Source organism: Muscardinus avellanarius (assembly GCF_963383645.1).
Source record: "Muscardinus avellanarius genome assembly, chromosome: 4".
In the NCBI taxonomy this organism is placed as follows: Eukaryota; Metazoa; Chordata; class Mammalia; order Rodentia; family Gliridae; genus Muscardinus; species Muscardinus avellanarius.
The window spans coordinates 7540313-7566550 of NC_137789.1; the positions used below are offsets into that span (position 1 = coordinate 7540313).

Consider the following 26238-nt stretch of genomic DNA (forward strand, 5'->3'; position numbering starts at 1 on the left):
TGCACCACCACACCCAGCTATTTTAAAAAATTATAAAAGAGGCATAAATTTTTTAAAATGTTTGTATCCAATACAAAGTATATACTGCAAATTAATTTAAGAGCTAAAAAACTAAGAAAGAAAGAAAGAAGAAGAGGAGGCGGGCCCATCAGTGCACCCCATGCTGAGGTCCCCTTTGAGTGTTTTGTTTTGTTTTGTTTGTGGTTCTGGGGGTGAAACCCTGGGGCATTTGACCTCTGAGCTATACCCCCTGCCTTATTGTTTATTCTTTATTTTGAAACAGGGTCTCACTGAGTTGCAGAGGGCCTCACTAAATAGCTGAGGCTGTCCGCAAACCAAGATCCTCTGGTCTCAGCCTCCCGAATGCTGGGATTACAAGCGTGCGCCACCATGCCCGGCCCCCTTTGAGTTTTAACTCACAAGTGCCATGACCTTGCATTAGGCAATATAAGGATTTCTTCACCATGCTGGCCCTTGTACCTCCATTAAGTATGTATAAGCATGTATATTTATCTATGCAGGCATTCTATACCTGTTCTATCATTGGTTAATAAAATAAGACTCTCCTTTCACTCACTGGATACAGAGACAGAATTCCAACTGAGAAGAATATTCTGGTCATCCACAGTTGCAGCTCTAATTCTCTAAAAATAACTCCACCACTCAATTCAATCCTGTTATACCACCTCTCATAGTAATTCAATTTCCATTCTAATTTATGGTTTATTTTGTTAAATGTAAATACCTTGGGAATAATCAAGACATAAAATTAATGTTTCTGGCACAGCAGTATATTAATAATTGTGGAATTAAAACCTATCTTCATCAAATCAAATGCTCTATTCACAAAAGGTTTTATTAATTTTGTTTCAGATATTACATAATAATGGTATAGATTAATATTATATTATTTAAATTTATTACTTTTGCAGGCACAAGGTGGAAAGTATGATTTGTGATTGAGATTACAGTGTTATTCTGCTGAGTGTAATTTTTATTTAGTTTCTATTTCTAAGTGGTAAACCATAGCCCAAATGACTTATGTTACTAATTCTAAAAGTCAATGAAGTGCACAAAAATAATTTCAAGATAATATGGAGAAAATATACACATACAGAAGAAGAGGCATAGGTAAATAATGCAAAATTCTAAATAATTTACCTTACATACATTTACTTTCCATTTCCTCAAAGTTGGAGATGCTGGTGGAACAAAAACCTAAACTAACAAAAAACAAGCTACACTGACGACATGTAAGTGAATTTGAAATTTCTAAGCCAGAAAATCCCAATGGACAATAGTCTGGCTATAACTGTAGAAGATGAACTGGAAGCCTTAAAACAAAAGGCAAAGCATTCATTATTAAGAGGCTATTAGGATAGACTGGGAGAGGAAGGATAGTATTCTAGTTGAAAGTATGACCAAGAAACCTCACAACTTTCAGGAAAATGGCAACCGATGAAAGCAGCACGTATCAGCCCTGCTGGCACTCAATCTCTATTGCGGTGATAACAGCATTTTAACAAAAGAAAGAAATCAACATGAATTTGAACAGAGCACTGAGAATAAAAAGGCAGCAGAAACAAAGCTATAAAGAAGAAAAGAGCAGAAAAGTACCCTCCTGCCTCCAAGTGCTTTGGCCATGGTGGTTGCAGCAGAGCCATCTTGCCTCATCATGCCTGGACTGACAGCACTGAGGCCTCCAGAGACCCGCAGCAAAAAATCCAATGACTTGAAAAACAGTAAGTGGATGCAGCTCATCGGAATTGTAAGCACTTGGCTCCTCCTGCATGGACTCTGGCTACAACTTACAGCAGTGGTAGCCAAGTTCACTGCATCCTCAAAAGATCCAGACCAGCACTCAGCAACTGTAAATAAACTAGCTGTCCCCTTAAGAAACTTCCCAGCATGGCTGCAGGGACTAAAGCAGCAAGTGATAGACTCTCAGTATCTGAGGCCTCAATGTTCACCCTCATGAAGGTCAGGGTGGAGTCTGCTGTTGGACACAGCAATGGTGCAGATCAGTAGACAGCCCATGGGGCCAATCAAGATAATAGGCCTACAGTCCCCAGGGCTCAGAGCACTAGCAGGGCATCCGGAGATTACCACAGACCACCCAATTATGGTGACCAGAAGAAGTCAGACCAACTCGGCCCTATGTGTGGAGAACATGGTCTCCTACATATACACTGGGTCTAGTCCCAACAGCACCAGCCACCCATGCAGGCAGGGGGGATTCAAGCTCAACATTGGTAGAAAGGATGAAGACATGCACATAACACTGGATGCAGCCCCAGTGATACCAGCTGACTCTGCACAGGCTGAGAGGGTCCCAGAGACAGTTGCTTTATGAGAGCTCAAAGACCGAGGCTTACAGCAGGAAAGATGTCAGTGGCACTGAGCTCCTGCACAGAGAGAATCACAAGGCCAGGGTCCCAATTACTGAAAGAGACCAAAAAGCGGGGCTATACACTGATATCATTACTGTAAGTAACAGAGCAAATTAGAGTGCTTGAAGCATGCTATAAACCTATTATAGATGTGAACTTTAAACATCTAAAAGAATCCACAAAGATCCAGGAGGGCTACAGAAGCCATGTCTGCTCAGTATTCATATGTTTGTAGGATTGTATTATTTTGATGTTTCATTTTGGGTTTTTTTTTGTTATTTGTGTGTGTGTGTGTGCCCCTGCATATGCATGTGTGTACTTGTTTTCTTTCCCACCCCTTTTACAAGCCTCTTCATTTGGACATATCTACTTTATTTGCTCCAACCCTTCTTTTCATTTTCTTGTATTAAATCCATTTCATATCACTATACTAAATAGTATAGTAAAATTCTCTAAATTGGATCCTAGAATCCTACATATATACTCTCTAATTGCTACTACATATTACCTTACCACACTCAAATTCTCCTTCTACTCCATCTTATCTGCTACTTTACCCATTTTTGTATTTACTACTGCAGGACCTTCCTCCTCTCTCAACCTTCAGTACTGAATACAACGCAACTTGCCATTATATATACTAGCTGACACCTACAGAGTGAGAAAAAGCTATCCAAAAACAACAAAGGTACAAACTCAAGAAACCTGAAATCATGAGAAGGAGAGAACCAAGATGCTCCCACAACCCCACAATAAGAGAACCCACCAACACAGAATTTCAGAGATTGCCAGAAGGACAAATCAGAAATTTAAGAGTAGAAATGATACAGAATTTTTTAAAAGAATTTGGAAAGAATCTGAAAGAAATAAAGGAACAAATAAAGAATCTGACACAGTGAACAAGAATCAGAAAGAAGCTCTGAAGTAAGTAAAGGATGCAGTCATTGAAGCAAAGGCATCAATGCAATCTACAAACATTAGATTAGACCACATGGAAAACAATCTTACTCTTAGAAGATGAGCACTCAAAAATTGAACATATAGTATATAATTAAGACAAAAAAGCTGACAGCATGAAATAGACATCCAAGAGATATGGACCTGTCTTAAAAGAGCTAACCTAAGAATAATAGGCATAGAATATCATTTTAGAAGATGAAATCAAAGGGATCAACAATCTTTTCAAAGAAGTAGTAGCAGAAAAATTTTACAAACATAGAAAAAGAGGTTTATACACAGGTACAGAAAACTTAGAGAACCTCCTTTAGACAAGATCAAGGAAAAGGTTCACCACACCACATAATAATCAATCAGATTAACATAGAATACAAGGAGAATATCTTAAAGGCAAAAAGCCTTTAGGAGACAAACCAACTAGAATCATTCCAAATTTCCCAAACCAAATCATGAAAACCAGGAGGGTATGGAGCAAAATAGTCCAAATTCTAAAAGAAAACAACCTGCAGCCCCAAATTTCCTACCCAGCAAAACTATCTCTCAAATTCAATGGGGAAATAAAAATTTTCTATGAAAAACAAAAGCTGAAAAATTTATGTCTTAAAAATTAGCACTAGAGAAAATACTGAGATTAACTATGAAGAGGAAATAAGAAATACATATCAGAATCAGAGAAACAATAATTTCCATTAAAGAAACAACTAAGAATAAGAAACACTACCTCAAACAGAATTAAAACTTAAAATGTTAGTAATTAAAAATCATCTCTCAATAATCACGCTAAACATAAATGGCCTCAACACCCCAATAAAAAGAAAAAAGATGGCAAAATGGATTAAAAAGAAAAATCTTTCTATATGCTGTCTGCAAGAAGCGCACAAGTAAAGATAGTCACAAACAAAAGGTAAAGGCCTGGAGCAAGGTAATCCATACAAAGGAACTTAAAGACAAGCAAGAGAAGCAAGTATGATATTAGACAAGTTAGCCTTCAATCACAAATTATCAGAAAAGACAAAACAGGTCATTTTTTTACTAGTATAGGGCACAATCCAACAAGAGGAAATAAGAATAGTCAATATTTATGCCCTAAACATAAGTGCAGCTACTTTCAAAAAACAAACTCTTTGTGACATTAAGTCAAACACAAATCTCAATAATATAATTCTGGGATATTTCACCACTACTCTTATACCACTAGACAGATCTTCTAGACAAAAGGTCAGTAAAGAGCCTCAGATCTAAAGAACACAATAAACCAAATTGACCTATTACACACATACAGAATATTCAACCCAACTAAAGCAGAGTTCACATTTTGTCTGTAAAGAAAATCCAGAAAACACTTCTACTCAAATAGTGTCAAAATAGACACTTTACAAATGAAGAAATTTAAATGGCCAACAAATGTATGAAAAAATGTTCAACATGTTTAGCAATAAGATCAATTCAAATCAAAACTACCCTGAGTTTTCACCTAACTCTAATTACAATGGTAATAATTCAAAACACAAACAACAACAAATACTGTCGAGGATGTGGAGAAAAGAGAACTCTAACATATTGGTGGGATTGTAAATTAGTATAACCACTTTGGAAAACAGTATGGATGATCCTCAGAAGAATGGAACAAACTTACCATATGATCCAGCAATACCACTTCTGGGTATCTACCCAAAAGAATGGAAACCAAACTGTCAAACTAATGCATGTGTATTTATGCTCATTAGTATATAATACACCATTGCCAAACTTTGAAATCAGCCAAGATGTCCATTAACAGATGAATGGATTACAAAGCCACGGGATAAGTACACAATGGAATTTTACTCAGCCATAAAGATAACAAAATTATGTCTCTTATGAGGAAATGGATGGAACTAGAGAACAGTATGCTAAGTGAGATTAGTCAGTCAAAAAAAGTGAAAAATCGGATGCTCTCCCTAATATGCAGAAGCTAGGGAGAAAGCGTCATAGGAGGAACTCGAGATGAAGAAAAAGAAACCATAGATGATGCAGTAAGGCAGCTTAAATGAGGAGGAGGAGAGGGGGAAGAGGAAAATTCCCTAATGTACATGATGTATATTACCAAACATATCAATCACTAAGCCAAACATGGGAAGAAGAAAGGTGGGAGTAATCTGGGTGGGAAGGAGAAAGGGCTAAATGTGTGATGTGTGCATGTATGCCTCTACCATCTTGTATCCCATTAGGATATATGACAACAATGCACCAATAAAAAAATAATAAAAATTTAAAAAAAGATTCCTATGTGGCAATTCTCACTGAGTGGTATCCCAAAATGCTGCAAATGTTCACTTTCCTCTGGTCATGTGTGCACCTGCCTTCCTTCCCTAGTCAGTGCACAAACTCCCAAGGGCTGAAATTGTGCTCTATATTCCTATATTTATTTTATTAGAAATAAATATTCCTATATTTATTCTGCTTATGAAGCCCTTTCATCCCATGGTGGCATCTGGCTTTCTTGGTTATATGATTTTCAGTATGCCTCTACCATCTTGTACATTATCATCTTGTACCCATACATCTTAATGTATGAGTACAGTACACTAATAAAAATTTTAAAAAAAGAAAGTGTGACCAAGGAACAAAAAGAGAAAGACAGATGCAAGTCCCCTCAGGAAGTAAATGAAGGGCTTCTGAAGGGCAGAGGAAAAGAACTGGTGAGGGCAGGGAGCAGTGAGTAGCCAAAAACAACGTCCTGGTTTCTGGCACAGAAACTTAAGCTACACATCATTTATTGAAATGAGAAACAAAGGAAAATATTCACATGGGCCAAAAAGAGATCACACCAAATCTGTATCCATGAGACATCCAAATGGAAGTGTAGAGTAGATCTTTATTTACAGCATTCTACAGTTAGAAAGAAAGGTGACACAGTCAGAGCTAGTGGACAGAGGAGCTGGACATGAGACAAAGTCAAGCTCAAACCTAAGCCTGACTTCCTTCCACTCGATAGCCAAGCTTCTCAACCCACTTTGTAGTGTGTCTCACGTAATTATGCATCAATTACTTGTTTTGATAAAAGTTCAGAGTTTAGCCTGTGGTATGAATTTGTACCATTTTCTTATAGTAGACTGAGTCCTAGCAAAGAGTTGTGTTGGTCTGTTTTCTGTTGCTATTACAAAATGCCTGAGATTAAATAATTTATACAGAATAAAAGTCTATTTGTATAGCAACTCTAGAGACCTGAAAGTCCAAAACCAAGAAACAAACAGACATGCTCAGCCCAGTGGAGAGAGGGCAAGTGTGCAAGCTCGGGTCTCTCCAAGTCTGCTCCTCAGGCCATAGTGTCGCCTGGGGCACCACCTTCATGACCTCCTTTAATACTAATTACTTTCCCGAAGCACCAACTCTGAACACTATGAACATGAATTTGAGGGTTAAATTTCCAATGCATAGATGTGGGAGATAGACATTCAAAGTCATTGCAAGAGGGGGAGAATTTATAATTCTCTATCTCCAATACCAGGATAGACATATGATTTTCATTTTATCTAATGTAGCAATCTTTATATGGCCTAGAGTCAAATTAAAGTGCAGTAATATTCAAATATAAGTTATTCACATATTATGAAAGCACTAAAATTATTTTTATTTTTGGGCCCAGCAACATACTCAGAAACTTACCCTCTATCATGTCCCCCAAATATAAACAAAGATGTGATTATACAGTTATAGGAAACAATATTCATCACAGACTTTAATTAGTAACTTCTAAATTAGATTGTGATCAAAGAATATCTACTGGGCTATTTCAAGTCTTTTTAACATAAAGAGATCCTTTAGGGAGTTTATAGGATTATATATAATCAAATTTTATAATTATCCATTTGTTTCGGGAAAATCATTGCAATAATAAACTTCCACTATCAAACGATTCAATTCTTTCGAGAATCCTTCACTGTATGCCTGCCTGTTGTGGAGTTCCTTTTAAAAATATAAGTTCATAACCTGCTTCCTGACTCAATAGTCAAAAACTTTAAGGAGAATAAGGGAAAACCTAAAGCATAAATTAACTTTGAAATGCCTGCCTCCACAATATTGTCAAGTACTAGAAATATTAGCAGACACTCACTTTAGCAACTTTCCAATTCTTAAGACAAGTGCTCTGTGTCACAGACCCCAAAAGCACAGAGATCTCTGAGAAAAGAAGCAGAGCAGCTTCTGAAAATGATCCCTCCCATTGCTACTGAGAACTCCACTCTGTTCCAATTCTGACTACAATGTGGGTGGTTAAAAGGAGCAGAGGACTATATAAGGGGGCTGTGTGTCATGGACAATGGCCATTAGGGGCCATGAAGCTTTATAAATTCCTGCAACCCATAAGAGCCTTCTACTTAATGGCAGAGTCCCTAGACTTGGTGATTACTAGAAAACTTCTTAGTGACTGAACATTATACACACACACACACACACACACACACACACACACATACATACACACACATATATATAATATAATATCTTTAATTTTTATTTATTTATTTTTAATTAGTGCATTGTAGTCATATATCAATCACATTGGAGTACAAGACTTGAGAGGATATACAGGCACACATCATTCAATTAGCCCTCATCCAGCCCCCATCCCATTCACTCCCCCTCCCTCGATCCCATGCTTGTTTGGTGATTAACTTTGATATATTTGTTCATGTACCTCCTGCGTTTTAAAGAGGCTCCATCCTCCCCTATTCCATACCCTCTGATTGGTCACCTTAGTTGCTTCACTATAGGGCCCTTTCTATAGCTCAACCTCTTCCTGTTGCCCCTTTCCTCCTAGTTATTGCTGATTAGGGGAAGCAGGCTTCTTTGACATCAACAAGTTTCAAAGCTCTTATTAGACAGATACTTTGGTTTAAGTGTATCACCTAAAGAACCCGGATGCACCATAATCCCCACTGTGGTGGTACTAGAGTCAGGGACCTTCTGGGAAGTGACTAAGGCATGAAGGTTCTGCCCTTGTGAATATATTAGTGCCTTTTAAATGGGCTGAAAGGAGCCGAGCTTGGTGGCGCATGCTTGTAATCCCAGTGCTTGACGAAGCCAGCCTCAGCTACTTAGTGAGGATCTCAGCAACTTAGTGAAACCCTGTTTCCAAATAAAATATAATATAGGTCTGGGAGTATATCCCGGAGGTAGAAAGCCTCTGAGTTCCACCCCCAGTACCACCAAAATAAATAAATAAATAAATAAATGGGCTGAAAGGAACTACGTTCCCCACTTTGACCTTCTACCTCTGACAGGCGAGGATACACCAGCAAGACACACCTGACACCAAATACTGACTCCTGTATCTGCACCTACCAAGCTTCTAAAACTGAAACAAATTTTTGCTCTTTATAAATAACCTGGTCGCAGATACTTTGCTATCAGCAAAAACAGACTAAATACTAGCCATATTATTTTAGCTATCAAGAACTTATGTATAATTCAGCAATTCATTTATGTGTGTACATCCAGAAACTGACAAGCAGTAAGTTGAAGAGACGTCTGCGCTCCCAAGATCCCTGCAGCCTCACTCACAACGACCAGATGTGGAAGAGACCACAATGCCCCTCAGTGAATACAATGCCCATGCAGCGGTTTATAATACAGATGAACCTTGAGGATGTTACGCTAAGTAGAACAAGCCAGACAGAGACACACAAATATCTTATGATCTCACTTATGTGTGTAGTTTAAACAAATCGAACTCATAAAAGTGAAAAGTAGAATGGTAGTTACTAGAGGCTTGAGGGCAGGGGAGATGGGGAAAGGGAGATGTGAGTCAAAGGGCACAAAGTTCCACTGCACAGAAGAAGTACGTTCTTAGGATCCACTGCGTAGTGCACTGACTAGAGCTAATGCATACTCCAAGAAAGTGAAAGGGGGGATTTTAAATGCTCTTTGCACAAAGGAATAATAAAAAATTGAGTTAATTCACATCTTAAGTAGCATAATTTGATCATTCAGCAATGTATACATATGTCATATAACAGGCTTTTACCAAGTACTACATTCATGGATCTCACTGCCTTGCCCAGAGAAGACACTCAGTAAATGTTAGCTGGATAGATGGATGGATGGATGGATAGATGGGTAAGTGTATGGATGGACTCATAAATGAAGAAATAAACACAAACCCTAAATTACAGGGTATGGTTAGTTCCTCATAGAGTGTCTTGTTCCAAAGACACTGCTCAGCACCAGAGCTTAGGATTTAGCCTCAGTGTGAGGGGGAATTTCCTTGGATTACAAGCTAAAATAAAAATAACGATTATCATATAATATTTAATAAAATATTAAAATATAAAATATGTAATATATAATATTACATGTTATTATATAGTGTGCTTACTTTGAATTTCACACATTATGAGCTCAGACATTATACATATATTAATATGCTTGAAAAGATTAAAATCACTTAAGAAAATGAATGCACTTTAAGATTTGAATACCAAGCAATTCATATTAGGGTTAACACTGTCACACTGAAAGAGTATAGAAAATGGTTCATTAAAATAAACTATTAAGCAAGGCGTGGTGACACACTACTATTATCACAGTACTTGAGAGGGTGAGACGGGAGGATCACAAGTTCACAGCCAGCCTTAGCAACTTAGTGAGGCAATTTACAACTTAGCAGACCCTCTTTTGGAAGGGAGGCGGAAGGAAGGAAGGAAGGAAGGAAGGAAGGAAGGAAGGAAGGAAAAGAAGGGGAAGGGGAAGGGAAGGGAAGGGAAGGGAAAGGAAGGGAAGGGAAGGGAAGGGAAGGGAAGGGAAGGGAAGGGAAGGGAAGGGAAGGGAAGGAAAGGGAAGGGAAGGAAGAAAGTAGGTAGGCATGGTGGTGCCAGAATTCCCAGTACCTGGGAGGCTGATACAGGATTATTGTAGTTTTAGGGCCAGCCTCAGCAACTTAATGAGACCATATTTAAAAAAAAAAAAAAATGGGCTGGGGATGTTGCTCAGAGGTGGAATGTCCCTATGCTCAATAACCAGTATCCAAAAAAAATTATTAAATTAATGGAAATCACTGTATTAGGTAGTTTTAAAAGTAGCAGTTCCGCCTGCCCCAGCAGGTGAAGGTTTAATGCCAGCATCAATCCCTCATCAAGTTGTCTTCTCAGTGTGCTTCAGAGGGGCCGCCCTCAGATTCCTCCAGTTCAGCTATGAACAGACAGGAGCAGGGAAACTTTTTTCTAAAATTGACAGCAGTATTACATGAGCTTTTGAACAAAGCTGGCTCAAAATGTGCATGCTCCATTATCATAAACACAAACGTCCTTTTTCAGCATTCTGAAAGCAGTGGATTCCTAAGCAATCTGCCTCAGACTCCCTCAATACTTGAAATGGACTCTACTGTTCTTGTTTGGCACAAGAATTTTATCTGCCTTTGCCTCATCAAAGCTGACAGTGGAAAGCAAAAGACATTTATTTCATAGATTTCTCTCATATATTCCATATTCTAAGTCAAATATAATAAATTATGATAAAGGTAATTTTAGACTAATCACTGTCTACTAGACTGTGAACTTCTTTATAGGCAGAGACTGTCTCTGCTCACCTGTTACACATCAAGCACGCAGAATATTCAGAGCATAAGAATCAATTTGGAAAGGTCGCCAGGAGCCACACTGGGTTTAGTAAGGATTCTGTCTACGAAATGGTCATAACTGTTTTTATTTTTGTGTTTGGTTACAGAAAAGTCACCTGCCCAGTACTGCGGTGACAGCTGAGAAATATCCTCACAGACAGACCACACACAGGTGTCTACCATGAACTCCTAAACTCTAAACAACAATCGGAATCCCTGCAGAGAAATCAAAATAAGATTCTAAAAGGCATCAAGATGTAAAAAAAAAAAAAGCAAGCTGAGGTGAATTTATTAATTTTAGAAGTTTTTGCCTGAGTAGCAGGGCTTAAGGCAAAAGTGCTAAAGTATGAGAGAGGAATCCTGAAAAAAAAGAGGAAAAAGTAGGAATCCCCAAGTTTTGTGTAAAAAAAAAAAATCTACCAAAATTTCTGGCTGACCTCTGGATCAATTATTCACAAAATGAATGACTGCAAAAATCAGACTGAGGAAAGAATTGAACTCCTACCCAAAACAATGTTTACTGTCTGAACCTAAAAGTTAATTAGTTGCTAAAAGACAACAACATATTTCAGAGATATAAAACAGAATGAGGTTGCCATATTGGACATTCACAATATTCAGTATACCTTTGAAATTAGCCAATATGTGAAGGAATAGAATAAGAAAACTCGATCAAGATAAGACTATCACTGCCTAATAAATCTAAGATGATGGGGATTTCACAACTAAAAGACTTTCAAGCATCTATTTTTGGGGGTGTGTGTATTACCAGGGATTGAACCCAGGGGCATTTTTCTTCCTAGCTGTACTACAGCACTATTTAATTTTTATTTAGAAATGATCTTGCTAGGTTGATGGGAGTCTCACTACTTGCTACAGCTGTCCTTGAACCTGTGATCCTCCTGTCTTTCTCTCTCCCTCTCTCTCTCTCTCTCTCTCTCTCTCTCTCTCTCTCTCTCTCTCTCTCTCTCTCTTACACACACACACACACACACACACACACACACACACACACACTCAAATGTAAATTCGGAAACAGATAATTACATTACCTGACATAAATAGTTTACATGATGGATTTAACTGGAAAATGAAGACAACATAAGAAAAAACTCAAGTTTTAGATATAGCAGTAGGACCCAGGCACATTGGCGCAACCTGTAATCCCAGCTACTCAGAAGGTTGAGGCAATAGGGTCGCCAGTTCGAAGACTGCCTGGGCAATTTAACAGAAACTTAAAATATTTCTAAAAAGGAGCTGAAAGTATAGCTAAGTGGTAGATCACTTGCTTAGTATGTACTGAATTCAATGCTAAGAACAACAAAAAATAGAAGACCAAAAGGGAAAAATAGAGTAGTAGAAATCTAATCTGAAAAACAAGAAAAAATAATTTAAACAAAAATAAACAGAGCCATAGGAACCTCAATGAGAATATTAAAAGTTTGAACATGAAATCAATTTAAGTATGAACAGGAGAAAAGGTCAGAGGAGAGATGTATCCAGACAGAAAAAATAGCTTAAATTTTGTGAAGAAATAGACAAATCCCTTAGCACATTTTCATAAAAACTGAAATAAAAATGTCTTTGATCGATGTAGTACTGACTAGTACTACATCGATCAAAGACATTCAATATACCATCAAACTCTAAACACAAATGCCTTAACTGGGGAATTCTATCCAATATTTAGTAAAAAAAATAATACTAATCTGACATATATTGTTTGTGAAAAGAACATTTCTTCACTCATTTTATGAAACCAATATAACACTAATATCACATTTTTACAAAAGTTGAGCACAGTGGCACCCACTTGTAATTTCAATACCTGGGAAGCTGAGACAGAATGATCATATGTTTGAGGCCAGCGTGTGGAAACTTAGGAAAAAAACAGGGGTAGGGGCTTAGCTCAGTGGTACAATACCACAGGGTACAATCCCTAGTACAGCACACACACACACACACACACACACACACACACACACACACACACACATTCATGTATACATGCTTACACTCACACCTTACAAAAATATTCTGAAAAAATATTTAGACAAATATCTGTCATGAACTTAGATTTACATGAATCTAACAAAAGATGATATGATATTACCAAGTAGTGTTCATCCGTGAAATGTAATGATTTGATTTAGAAAAACCAGTGATTAAGATTTACTATGTAAACACACAAGGAAGTAAAATCCTGTGTTCATTTCAATAGGTGCAAAAGTAACTTAAAGAAAACTTATGGTCACCATTCAAGATCAAAATTTTCAGCAAAACTGAAATAAAAGGGAACATTTCTACCTAATAAATAGCATCTATAAAAAAGCATACAGCAGATGTAGGCTTCAATGGTCAAATACTGCAAGCTTCCCTCCTTGACTGAGAACAAAGGAAGAAGGATTCCTACCACTGCTTGCACCTCACAATCAAGGAGACGCTAGCCACTTCAACAATGCCAGCAAAATATGTAAAAGGCACAAAAATTGGAGGGGAAAAAGTCAAACAATTTAAGAAGGTAATATGGATATGACCATGTCCTAAAAATTCTATAAAATTTACTAAAAATAATGATTTGGCAAAGTAACATATAATAAGGATAATATACAATTTTATTAGGAATAAAATTATAAATATATTAAATTTGTAATAATGTAAAAACAAAATAATTAGGGGTAAGTTTAACAAAAGATATATAAGACTCTTACCCTAAAAAATCATACAATGCTTCTGAGAGAATTTAAAGACTACCTAAATAAATGGATAAATTCACCATTTCTTCCAAATGAAAGACTCAGTAGTGCTAAGATGTCAAATCATCCCAAACTGCTCAACAGAGTCAGTGTAACTGCAAAGATCATCCCAGAAGGTCGTTTTTGAAAAATTAACAAACGATATTTTAACTTTTATGGAGTTGTAAAAACCTTAGAATAATTAAGCAATCTTGGAAAAAGAAAACAAAATTGGATGGACACTATATTATCTAACTTCATGCCTTGCTCTAAGAACTTACTGGTGGGTAAGGATCCACAAACAGATCAACAGAATAGAATGAAAAGCTCAGAAATACATCCTCACATATATATCCATCTGCTTTCCATCAGAAAGTGTCAAAACAGTAAAAGAGAAAACATCTGTCCATAAATAATGCTAGGGAAAGTGGATACTTATATGGGGAAAGAAATAAGCTTGACCTTTGTCTAAGTCTACTTTCTGTTGCTATATCAAAATACCTGAGTCTGAGAAATTTATAAAGAACAGGATTTTATTTGTCTAATATAGTTCTGGAGGCCAGAAAATCCAAAGCTTGGCACCAGCGTCTGCTTACAATTTGGTGAGGACCTTCTTGCTTCATTATAACATAGTGAGGGACATATCATGGAGAGCAGAGTAGACACACAAGCTGAGTCTCTCTCACTCCTAAAGCCACTAATGCCAGGGAGAGGGCCCACCCTCATGAGTTCTCTTAATCCTAATGACTTCCTTCCCAAAGGCTCCATCTCCAAATAACATCAACATATACATCAGAAGTTGAGTTTCCCCATGGGGTGGTGGCCCACACTTGTAATCCCAATATTTGGGAGGGGGAGACTGGAGGATCACAGTTTGTGTCCAGCCTCAACTACTAGCGAGGCCGTTTGCAACTCAGTGACACCCTGTTTCAAAAGAAAGAATAAAAAATAGGCCTGGGAATGTAACTTAAAGGTAGAATGCCCCTGGGTTCTACTGCAGTACCTCAAAAAAAAAAAAAAAAAAGAAAAGAAATTGAGTTTCAATCCATGAATTTTGGGAGGATACATTCAAACCACCAAACTCTGTCACACTATATAAAAAAATTAATTTGAGGCAGGGCGTGGTGGCGCACGCTTGTAATCCCCACGCTTGGGAGGCAGAGACAGGAGGATTGCGCAGGTTCGAAGCCAGGCGTGCGCTGGTTTAGGAGACCCTGTTTCCAAATAAAAATGTAAATATAGGTCTGGGAGTGTAGCCCGGAGGTAGAAGGGCTTCCAGAAACCCCAGTACCACCAAAAAAATAATAATAATAATAATTAATTTGAGATACATCATGTCTTAAAGTAAATGTTAAAATAATAAAGCTTTTAGAGGAACACAGGAGATTATATTTATAACTTACCAAAAATTTATATTTCCTTAAGGCTGACAGTATTTTCTTTTTTCACAGAAGGCAATAACGGTCAAAGAAAATACTGGTAAATTAGGCCTCATCAAAATTGAAACTTTGTCTAATCATGGGACTCTATCAAGAAAATAATAGGTAATCCATAGACCAAATCAAATATTTATAAAACATCCCTCTAATAAGAAACATATCTAGGATATATACAAAGCCCCTAACTACTCATTGATTAAAAAAAGTCAATTATCCCAAGAGAAACAGGTAAAAAACAGGAATTCCCCAACAGAAGATAGATAAATGGCCTATACACTTATAAAAAACTGTACAGAATTGTTGATCTTCATCACAAAACGATACCAATATGCCATCAAAATGAGTAAAATAAAACTGAAGGCACCATATACCAGTGAAGACATAGGGAAACCACAACTAGTATGCTTTATTTGTGGACATTTTGTAAGGTACAACTAACCTGGAAAAAAAAAGCATGGCAACTTCTCTTAAAATAAATATATAGCTTTTTCAATACTAGGTATTTATCCAACAGAAACAAAAATATAAGCTCAGAAAATGGCGTGTAAAGAATTTTGCAGAGCAATTTAGTTTAATACAACAATTCAAAACTGAAAACTACCTAGGCAAATATATACAGTATGATAATGGATTATTACGTAGCATGATAAAGAAAGGAATTACTGATAAACACAACAGTATGTATGAATTGTATGTGGACATTCAACGAAAGGAAACAGAAGATTTAAATAAAATTAGAAGAGTAGATACTTTTGGAAATATGTGTTAAGTATTGTTCTAAAATTTTAATACTGATAAACTTATTTAGTTCTTACCCATCCAACTTCATATGACAAATGAGGAAATTGAATAAAACTCCACGTTGCTAGTATAACTCAGAAACATTATTTTCTTAGGGCTTCAAAACTCACATTAAAGTCAAACAGAAGAGAGAATCACTAAATCGACTAAATAAGTTTTTGACTAACTTATTAAGTAAAAAAAAATCAAAATTTTAATTAAGTGTATGTTGGGGGAATTGCTAAGAGAAAATACCTCTAGTACATACCAAACAAAATATACATTAACCATCTGATGCCTTGTGATTGAGGTTAACACATCTACAAAGTAGACCTCACTACTGTCTTACCTTAGGAAACTGTTTAACAGGAATTAACACTTTCTGTCCCAGCTTCATGTTCTTATTAATCACCACATCAATGTACTTTTCTTCTTCCTTGCCTTCTCCTTTTTGAAACTTTTCTATTTCTGTGGAGGCAAAAAGATAACCATGAAGAGTATGACGCTGAACTGCACAGGATGAAAGTTCTGGTGAGCTTCGCTGTAGTATGACATCAAATGCGGAAATATAGATTACCATGATTTTTTCAATGACACATTTCCTATTTTAATAATGAATCTCTATAAATGGAAAAAAAATTCTCATATCATGTCTTTACAAAGTCAAATCTCAATTGCCTATGCTTATAGAGGGGAGTAATAGACTAGATAACATACACAAAAATACAAAAATTAAAAAGAAGGAAGTTCCCTGGGCTCTGTGGAATCCTAGAGAAAGGCTGATAGTATGGTCTCTCCTACCAGCCGTGCCCGCTTTCCAATGACACTAAGATGGCGCTGAAAGCCCGCGTGGCCTTCCAGCAGCCCACCCTGCCACAGGCACGTTACCAACTGCACGCTAACATCTTTCCTGATGCTCTTGTCTCTGCGCATGACGACAGAATGATGGCTTCATCTTCACCTTCTTTCAAGTTTCAACTTCATCAAAAATCACTTTTCCTGTACAACTGTCCCTTTCCCCCATAGAGCAGGAAGAATGGGAGAGTCCATCATCCCTCCCTGGATACTCACAAAACAATGTTCAACTCCACTACTCCACTTAAATGGGGAGAAAATGTCCTACCACTTTCACCAGACCACAGATTTCTCTAAGACAAAATGTATTCAACTTCAGGCTTCATTCAACTTTCTATCAGGGCCTAGAAATATTAGTCTACTGTTTCCATTCATTTCATAGCCAGTGGCTTCCAGCCACACAGGAGGCACACAATCTTTAATGATGAATCTCCATTCATCATTAAATGTCTCAGAAACTGCTGAATGAGCAAGCACGTGGGCTGCTGGCTCCAAACAACCGCAAAACCCCAGGTTCAACGGATGACAGCATCAGGTGCTTATGTTTATCCACTTTGCTTACTGAGCCAAGAAGAGCGAGAATTTCCTATGTAGGATCCCTGGACCAGGCACTTCACACACCTGACAAGTTAACCATGGACATCAAAGAGGAAGGTGGAGAGGTGTGAAGACTGAGGGCAAAGGCAGGATTTACATCCCTGGTCTGTCTGACTCTGAAGACAGTGGGACAGTGCGTTCTTTCCTACCATTAGTGTTAGAAAGAACATAAGATTTCCATAGTATCCTGGGATAAATGGAGGACATGTTTAAAGATGAAGACTTCAAATTTGGGGATTCAGTCATCACTACAGAGGCCAACAGGCTTCATAAAACCATTCGCTCCAAATACTCTCGCCTCCCATTTCTCACCAAGTCATTGTCTACTAAACAATTTTCAGTGGCAATGAAAAACTGTCACAATTTAAAGGACACTAAACGGGACACACAGATGTCAAAATCCCAGTCCTCGATATGCTAACATAATTGTGTGATTCTGTAAAAGTACATCCATTAGGACTCAGGTTCTTCATTTTTGAAACTACAGTATCTAGTACCTAGAGTATCTAAGGATCTGCTTCTAAAATGTTGAAATTTTATGTGATTTATGGATATTGACAGAGACTTTCTCCTTGACCAAACTTCAGTAAAAGTGCTCAAGGGTTTTGCTGAGGTCTATGAGTCATCATACCAAATTATCAAACCTGAGGGGCTAGATCACAGAACAGACAGATCTGTAGTCGGACAGGCCTGGGCACTGCCTTTGTGGCTGCGTGCAGCGATGTGGGTCAGTCTTGCAGGACAGGAACATTCAACCCTGCACATGTGGGGATGTGTGTGCACATGTGCACATGTGTGACTGTGTCGGACAACTGACTCTAACTCCAGAACTGAACTGCTGGATACCCAGCAGACACTGGAAAGTGTGAGGAAACCCTGCACAAGTGGAATTACAGGTGATGGGGAGGAGAGGAAGGAAGGAGCTGAAGATAAGGAAGGACCCCGAGAGATAGAAGCACTCACATCTGCATCTCCTGACCAAGGTCTCCAGGAAGAGACACAGGAGGCACCGCATAAGCTAAGGAGGAGGCACTGCAAAAGCTAATGACTCATTCTGTCTTTTTCCTTGTATTTAATATTACATTTTGATCCTGGAAACATACTCTAAAATCTGTATTAAAAAGAATGTACAGTGACAAAGAAAAGTACCTTAAATTCTTGCTGACTTTTTCCCATAAAATACCATATACAAGGCAAACATTTAAGACAGTATAACAGAGTATCAAAGAACAATGTTTCTCCTATTTGCACATACACATATGTATTATTTCAGACATGTTCCATGAATAAAGACACAGAGCTTGAAAAGTGAAATGGTATAAATGAGCTAAAATAGTTTTGTTTTCCTCAGTAAAGAGCAATAATTAGTCCACATTAACTGCTTCATTAAATAGAATAATTCATGGCTTCAGTTTTAATTAGCAGAAGAAAATAAAGTCCACTTATATTATCCATTTTTGCTACAAATACAACTGAAAATACCTTTGGCATAGTTAAAAGAGTTAACAAAATTAGGAACACTAAATGTCCTCAAAAAATGTTTTGTTTAGGTGGATATGTGCCAAAGTAAATTTAACTATTTACTTTCTTTTGAAATAACAATCTTTTTTATTTTTCAGATTCACACTAGATATCCAATTTAATTTTATAAAATGAAATTTCAAATACTCCTCCTTACATCAATGATATTTAACAGTTTGAAGTCAAACAAGTAAGATTTAAAAAATAAGAAAAATCAAGCCAGACATAGTGACAAATGCCTGTAATTTCAGTACTTAGGAGAATGAGACAGGAGGATCACAGGTTCAAGGACAGCCTCAGCAACTTAAGAAAATAGGAATGAGGGTGTAGCTGGGAGCTACAATATCCCTGAGTTCAATCCCTGCCTGGTAAAAAACACACATTCGCGCGCGCACACACACACACACACACACACACACACTTAGATAATAATGTATTCCGCCATATATTACAATTTGAGTATACCTATGACTTAAAGAGGAAAATAAAAGAAAATCTAAAGCATACCTAATTTCCTCTCTAAAATATAAACATAGTCCTTTACAAATCTGAAGTTGCTAAAATGTGTTGTTAAGTAAGCTTTGAATTATGCTGAAATTAACATTTCACTGCTTAAAATCTATTTAAATATGTGTCTAAGACTGATGCCCTATTGAAAGCATGTAGGTTGCATTTACTGTACCTCTGGCACTTCACAGCAATGGAACGAAGCCGGAGCCCCATCCCTGGAGTCAGATAAACCAGGTTTAAATCGCGACTGCTCCACTATAATCGGGGCCACTTAATCAACAATTTTACATTTCTAATTGAGAATTATCAGTAGTTTGTTTCCATGAAGTCACATAAAGTACAATGCAAAAACACAGGAAATTTTACTAGATAACCTATAAAACCTTGAGACAGCTATCTAGTGTTTATGCCTGTCCCTCACTGGGTGTTTCACATTCCAAAACCTTTGTGACCTTTGCATGGGAGAAAGAGACTAGATATCCATGTGGCAAAGGAAGGCCAAACAATACGAGAGATCCTATCACATTGTCTACCTCACTAATCCCCAAATTATATTTTGTATCATACAGCTTCACATATTAATATTGTCTCCTCCCCAGAACTAATATGCAAATATGTGGCTAAGTAACCTTAAGATGTAATGTGTCTAAACCACAGACACGAAATCTCCACCATCTCAGAAAAAAGGCTTCAGTGATTATGTATGTTGGTTCTTGTTTCTTTGTATTTTTCTTGGTCCAGTTCCGAGCTGCCTAAGCAATGGCACTGATTATTTTGAGAATTCAATAATGTTTAAATGCGATAGAGTTTACCTGGGGTGAGAGAAATGCTGACATCTATCCAAAAACCACTAATTGAGTTCTGATACATTGAATATACTAGATGCTGGGATGGAATTTACAGTAAGCCACAGAAAGAGACAAATTTGATAAAGAGCTGTAGAAAAGGGACCTACAACGTTGTAGTTACTTAAGAAGCTGGTAAATACCTGCCAAGGTCTTAAAGGATAAGGACTGAAGATTGCCAGGCAAAACAGTGAGGAATTCTTCACTGATGTACGGCAGCCCCCTACATAATGTTCACTCACCTGCACAGATAATGCCTGGAGTTCAACTAAGCTATCATAACCTATCTTTTCCCTTTCCTCCTTTATTAGTACAAAATGAAATAGATCAAGCTTAAATGATGAGAAAATCTTCAGAGTCAGTAAGTGACCAAGTTCAGACATGAACCTTGATGTTTTGACCCCAAGTCCTGGGCTCCTGGAGAAAACGGCAAATATTCAGGACAGAAGAGGGGTCATTCAGTTGGGTCAAACCCATCAAAAGGCAGGCTAGGAAGGGTCTTATACTGACAGTTCAGTAAAAAACAAGAAATTTCTGTAAACTGTTACCTGAAAAGCATGATGAGGCATAGCCATAGGAAAGGTAATCTGGCAGATGAATAGAAAATGGAATGCATAAAATGGAGAGAGAGAAAGTGGATTAAAACACAGCTGGGGAGATAGGCACGTGGCAGAATGAGCAGTGGGTGAGGGGTGATCTAGATGGTTTAGACACGAGGAGTGGACAGAGACAGATGAGAATGCTAAGAAGGAGGCAGATTCTTCACAGTTAGATGAGGTAGAGGACACATTACTGCACGTCCTGCTGCAGTGGAGGCACGGGGACATGCCTCAGGTCCTCGCTCCTTCCTTTCTCCTCTGTCTGTAACACCACTCCGCCGTGTCTCCAAGTTCTAAAGCACCATACTCACCGTGCCCATGGCCTTATCCTCCAAGACTGGACACTTCGGTAGACTGTTTCCTTAGTGAGATCTTAGTGTCACGGCATCATTCCAATTCCTAGAAAGGCACCGTTGGATTCCTAGAGAGCATTTTTTCATGATACCACAGGTGTCACTTCTGATTCAATGTCTTTCCAGCAGGCTGGAAGTTGCCCTCTTCTCCTTACTTCATTCACAGAGCCTGGCAAGGGGTGAGCATGTATGGACACTCTAGAAAAGGGGATGATGACACTGACTCGTCACTGCAAACAACACATGTACACAGAGTCCCCCTTTCTAAAGTAATCCCACTTACTTGACGCCAATGATAAGCCAAAGATGAGCAGAAGTCACAACTTCCACATGAGAAAATTTAGAAAATATATTTTCAAAAGTCACACAATTAGTAAGCAACAGAATCAAAACTTCCAATCTAGGACACCTCTGTAACACACTTCATTAACAGGTCATTAGCTGACAGCCCAAGTGAACCTGCTGAAACAGTGTGCCTGTGTGTGTGTGTGTGTGTGTGTGTGTGTGTGTGTGTTATGTTTTATTAGCTGCGTTCAGAACAAAAAGGGCATTAATGAGCCAATGAATTCCTGTGCTAAGCCTATATAATATTATCCTCTCACAGCAGAAACAGTGGTTTGAAATTCTGGTACTCTTTAATCAGCTTATTCTTGAAGCCTCTTCTCTTCCTTGCTGATGGACCTTAAGTACCAGATTTCAGAGGAAGCAGATGAATTCAAAGAGAGTAATCTAAACAGTTTGATGAAGGGCCTATATAATAGGGCATGGGTAACCTAAAACAGAAACAAACCGTGATGTAGTACTTGGGGCGAAGAGGAGTGTGGCTGCCCCGAGCAGGAGGCATGAAGGGCACAGAAAGAAGGAAGGAAAGGAAAGGAAAGGAAAGGAAAGGAAAGGAAAGGAAAGGAAAGGAAAGGAACCTTAAGGAGTAGAAGGCAGCCATCATGATGGCCATGTGCCCTCCACAGAGGCAGGCGGCCAGGTGTAGGGCCAGCAGCGAAGCCAAAGGAGTCCCCACTCTGCGCTCGCTTCCCATTCTGGCCAGTCCTCTGCTGGTAACCACACATGTAGTCATAACCCGACCGGAGGCCAGAGGATAAGGGTGGCTATTGGCACAGCCCTTACACATCCATGTCAGCCTCTTGGACACAGAGAAGGGCGGGAAGCGGAACTGAGGAGGCAGGAAGATCCCCAACTCTGCATCTCTGACAAATTGGAGGAATCTATACCAAGAGTTTCTGATGCCTCCTTTATATACAACAAGTTGAGTTTGCACTACAGATACAATAACACAGCTAAATACTAAAAAATACAATCGTTTTAGATATCACTTAATGTATCAGCAGTAATCATGCACTTCTTACTTCTCTGTTGACAATACCACACTCTGCTCAGGTTGTTCATTTGCCTTAAATTATCTCTTCATTCCAACATATTTATGATCTATCACTTCCACTTTGCAGACAGGACCCTGAGGATTCACATGTTTAATAATCCGGCTAAGGTTGAGGAGTCAATGAGCAGTCGAGCTGGGATTCACACTTGGAGGTCTCTGACATCAACACCCAGATTTTCTCATTTCTTTTAAAATTTCTTTAAGCATGAAAAACTTGAAATAGAATTCCCCACCTCGACTATTTTTAAGTGTGCAGTTAGTAACATCAAGTAGAGACGATCAGCCTTTCATCTCACAGAACTAACGCTCTACACCCATTAGACAACCATTCCAGCCAATCCTTTCTCCTTGCCCCTGGCAACCATCATTCTAAGTGTGTCTTTGAACCTGACTACCGTAGCTACCTCATATGAGTGGAATCATGCAGTATTGTCTTCTCGTGACTCCTTTATTCCACTTACTACAATGTCAATGTTTATCTTTCTAGAATGTGACAGTTGTTCCTTCCTTTTTAAGACAAATATATTCTATCTTACGTAGACACCATTGCTTTTCAATTCACTGACCTATGGACATTTGGATTACTTCTGCCTTTTAGCTCCTATGAATAATCAAAGACTATACCTTTCATCCTTTTTCCCATCCTTTCTAAAGTGCTGTGTGAAATGTCCGGCAAGCTGTGAATCCTAAGTCTAGTGCTGGACTTTCTTAACGTAGCCCCATCTGCTAATCCCTCTACGTTACTCTCAGAGGCCCACGTTGCTCTGTGAGAAACATTGCCTCACTGTCAGCAGAACAGCCTGGAAAAACAGAACCTGAACGGTGCCCGTCTTCAGTGAGGGTCAGTGGAGTAGAAGGAGCTGCTGTGGAAATTTTGTGTGACTTCAGGGACAGTTCATGGCCCCAATCCCAGTAAGGAAGAAGGATTCCTCAATGTAAGTAAGTTACAGAAGTGAATACAGAGAGGTCAAATACAAGAGACTTGAAGAGGCGACACTGGCAAAAAGCACGGTTCTCTGTCATCCCTGGTTCCCCAGCCCAGTACATTACCGACTGTAAAAGTCTCGTGCTCTCCAAGAAGAAATAGAGCCAGGAGACCTAAGAGAGAAATAGCCTTGGATTCATTTAGCCAGAGTCTAACTGCCTGAGTTTGAATCCCTACTAGTTACATGACTGTCAAAAGAGTCACTCACTCTAAGTCACAAATTCTTCCCACCCCTCTAGAAAAGTATAAATAATACCATCTGTTCCACTGGGTTACTATGAGGGATACATTATATTTAATAAAGTAGGTACTTTAAATATTATTTATAGTACTTTAAATATTTAATAATATAAATAATATTTAAAGTACTTATTTATATTATTTAATATTTAATATTAAAGTATTTTATATTGATATAAATATTCTATATTATATTTAATATTTAAATTCCAGCCTGTTTATATTTAAAATATTTACAATAAGCCGGGCGTGGTGGCACACCCTTGTAATCCCTGTGCTTGGGAAGCGGAGATAGGAAGTTCACGCAGGTTAGAAGCCAGCCGCGCTGGCTTAAGAGATCATGTTTCAAAAAAAAAAAAACATATATATATATATATATATATGTCTGGGAGCGTAGCTCGGAGGTAGAAGGGTTCCATCCCCAGTACCACACACCAAAAAAATTTTACAATAACAGTAACATAATACCTATAATTTAAATATAAGCATTTGCCAAATAATGCCAGTGCCATGCTACCTAGATAGTATGTCCTTCAAAGGTGACATCCTTTTCATACTTTTTATTTCCTGAGGCACACAGAAAATGCAAACTCTCTGTTCAATTCTAAATTAAAACATCAAGGTCCCTTCTGTCCCACAGGGAGTTGATAAAGCCCTCCGCAATGTCCTACTGTGCTCTACAAACTTACACTCCACTGTGATAAATTTATTGCACTCAGTGTTAACATTTCCTCCACCCCTCCACCCCCAACACAAAGGCAGCCTGTGGAAGGTAGGAACCTCTTTTCTTTGCTTAATTTGTGCACCTAGCATGGACATGAGAGGAGATCCAGAAATGGTCACTAAATGGTTGAATAGATGAAAAAATAAACAAATGCTTTAAATTCATTAGAATTAATATAAAGAACTATAGGTAACTGCTCAATAGTATTCTTTTAAAATCCATAACTTATTATTTTTAAATATATTGAATAAAACTTCATAATAGAGTCAGAAAAGCATACTGAACAATACAGATTAGCCTGCACAATAAAGCACTACTGTGGATACTAATGAAGTCAATAGAGCCCCTTTCCATAAGTACCTTAACTCTTTACCAAATTTTAATTAAAATACAGGATATATAATAAAATGAGGAGCTTATATAAAAAGAATAGTAAGGCCTATACGTTCCACATTCAGAAGTCCACTTCAAAATAATAAAATAATCCAGCTGGGGATTATAATTGATCTTAAAAGATATAGTGTTCACAGCCATTATAAATTCTAGTTGACAGATTACCAAAATGTTACGGTGGCTAGACTGAAAAAAAGTGTAAACCTCCAAATAAGAAATATTTTCGCTATAAAGTTATTTTATTTAAGCAATCCAAACCCAACTCAACATGTTCAAACCAAAGTTGAATATATAAAAACCTGTCCAAACTAGATTTTAGTCATGTAGCTCATAATCTTGCAAATAATGTTCCATAAGTAGAAATAAATGGCACAGCAGAGGAAACACATATCACTTTCTAATAATGAAAACTCATCATAAATACATATAAATACACCATCATCAAAGAAGAAATATTCAAGCTGGGCGTGGTGGCGCACACTTGTAATCCCCGCGCTTGGGAGGCTGAGACAGGAGGATCACACGGGTTCAAAGCCTCAGCTACACAGATCAAATACCCTCAAATATGCACACAACACACTAAAACACTGACATAAGGAAATGCCAGATTCCTTCAGGACTGAGGAAGAGGCAGAATGGAAGTAGGATAAAATTAGTTAACTACACCCATCAGGGAAAATTAACAAAAAATTAACAATAATACTAGCAGCTGGAATTCAAGGACTAGTTTCCAAGTAGTTCACCCCTCCAACAATGTCACAAACTAGATATGATATGCACTGAACAGAAAGGAAGTGGCTATTTAAAGACATCCAGTAACTTAGTTAAGATTCCACTCACCAGGATCCAGGATAACTCATTTATCTCATTTATAAGTACATGGTCCTTCCACTCTCCTGGGTATTACTATAAAATGCCAATCTTGACTTTGAGTGAGAAAAAAAGTGTCTTGGATTAGTATTACATTTGGGGGTAAACTTACCAAGTTATTATGAGTGTCAAAAGGAACATTACAAAAGTGCTTTGACTACTAAACACAATTCAAATATAGAGTGCTGTTACTGTTTACATACAACTTAACCCTAAATTGTGGTGGTTTGTTTATTGTTACAAAAAAAAATGAACAGGCCAGCTATTAGCTGAGATGAAACCCTCCAAGAAAGAATAGATTAAGCTTTACCTCCAAAAATATATAAAGGTGTCTACAGGGACAGTTAAGTCAACTGGATTCACTGAATGACCACAGTTTACTGAGAAATACCATGCAAGCAACAGAGGAAGTTAAAAACTAATGAACGTACAACCATGTGATTTCATCTCCA

At 37.9% G+C, this 26238-nt stretch overlaps 1 protein-coding gene across 2 annotated transcripts in view; it reads right to left on the reverse strand.

The window, feature by feature from the left end:
• KHDRBS3 (KH RNA binding domain containing, signal transduction associated 3) overlaps positions 1-26238 on the reverse strand; it is a gene marked incomplete at both ends in the record, with an annotated part of 181516 nt that overhangs the window by 111615 nt on the left and 43663 nt on the right. The window contains 2 exons of one of the 2 annotated variants that reach the window (XM_080695125.1): positions 16248-16366; positions 18833-18880. In XM_080695125.1, the coding sequence (XP_080551251.1) occupies positions 16248-16366; positions 18833-18880 (167 nt within the window). The remainder of the gene's footprint in view (positions 1-16247; positions 16367-18832; positions 18881-26238) is intronic. The other variant, XM_080695126.1, reaches the window with a different exon arrangement.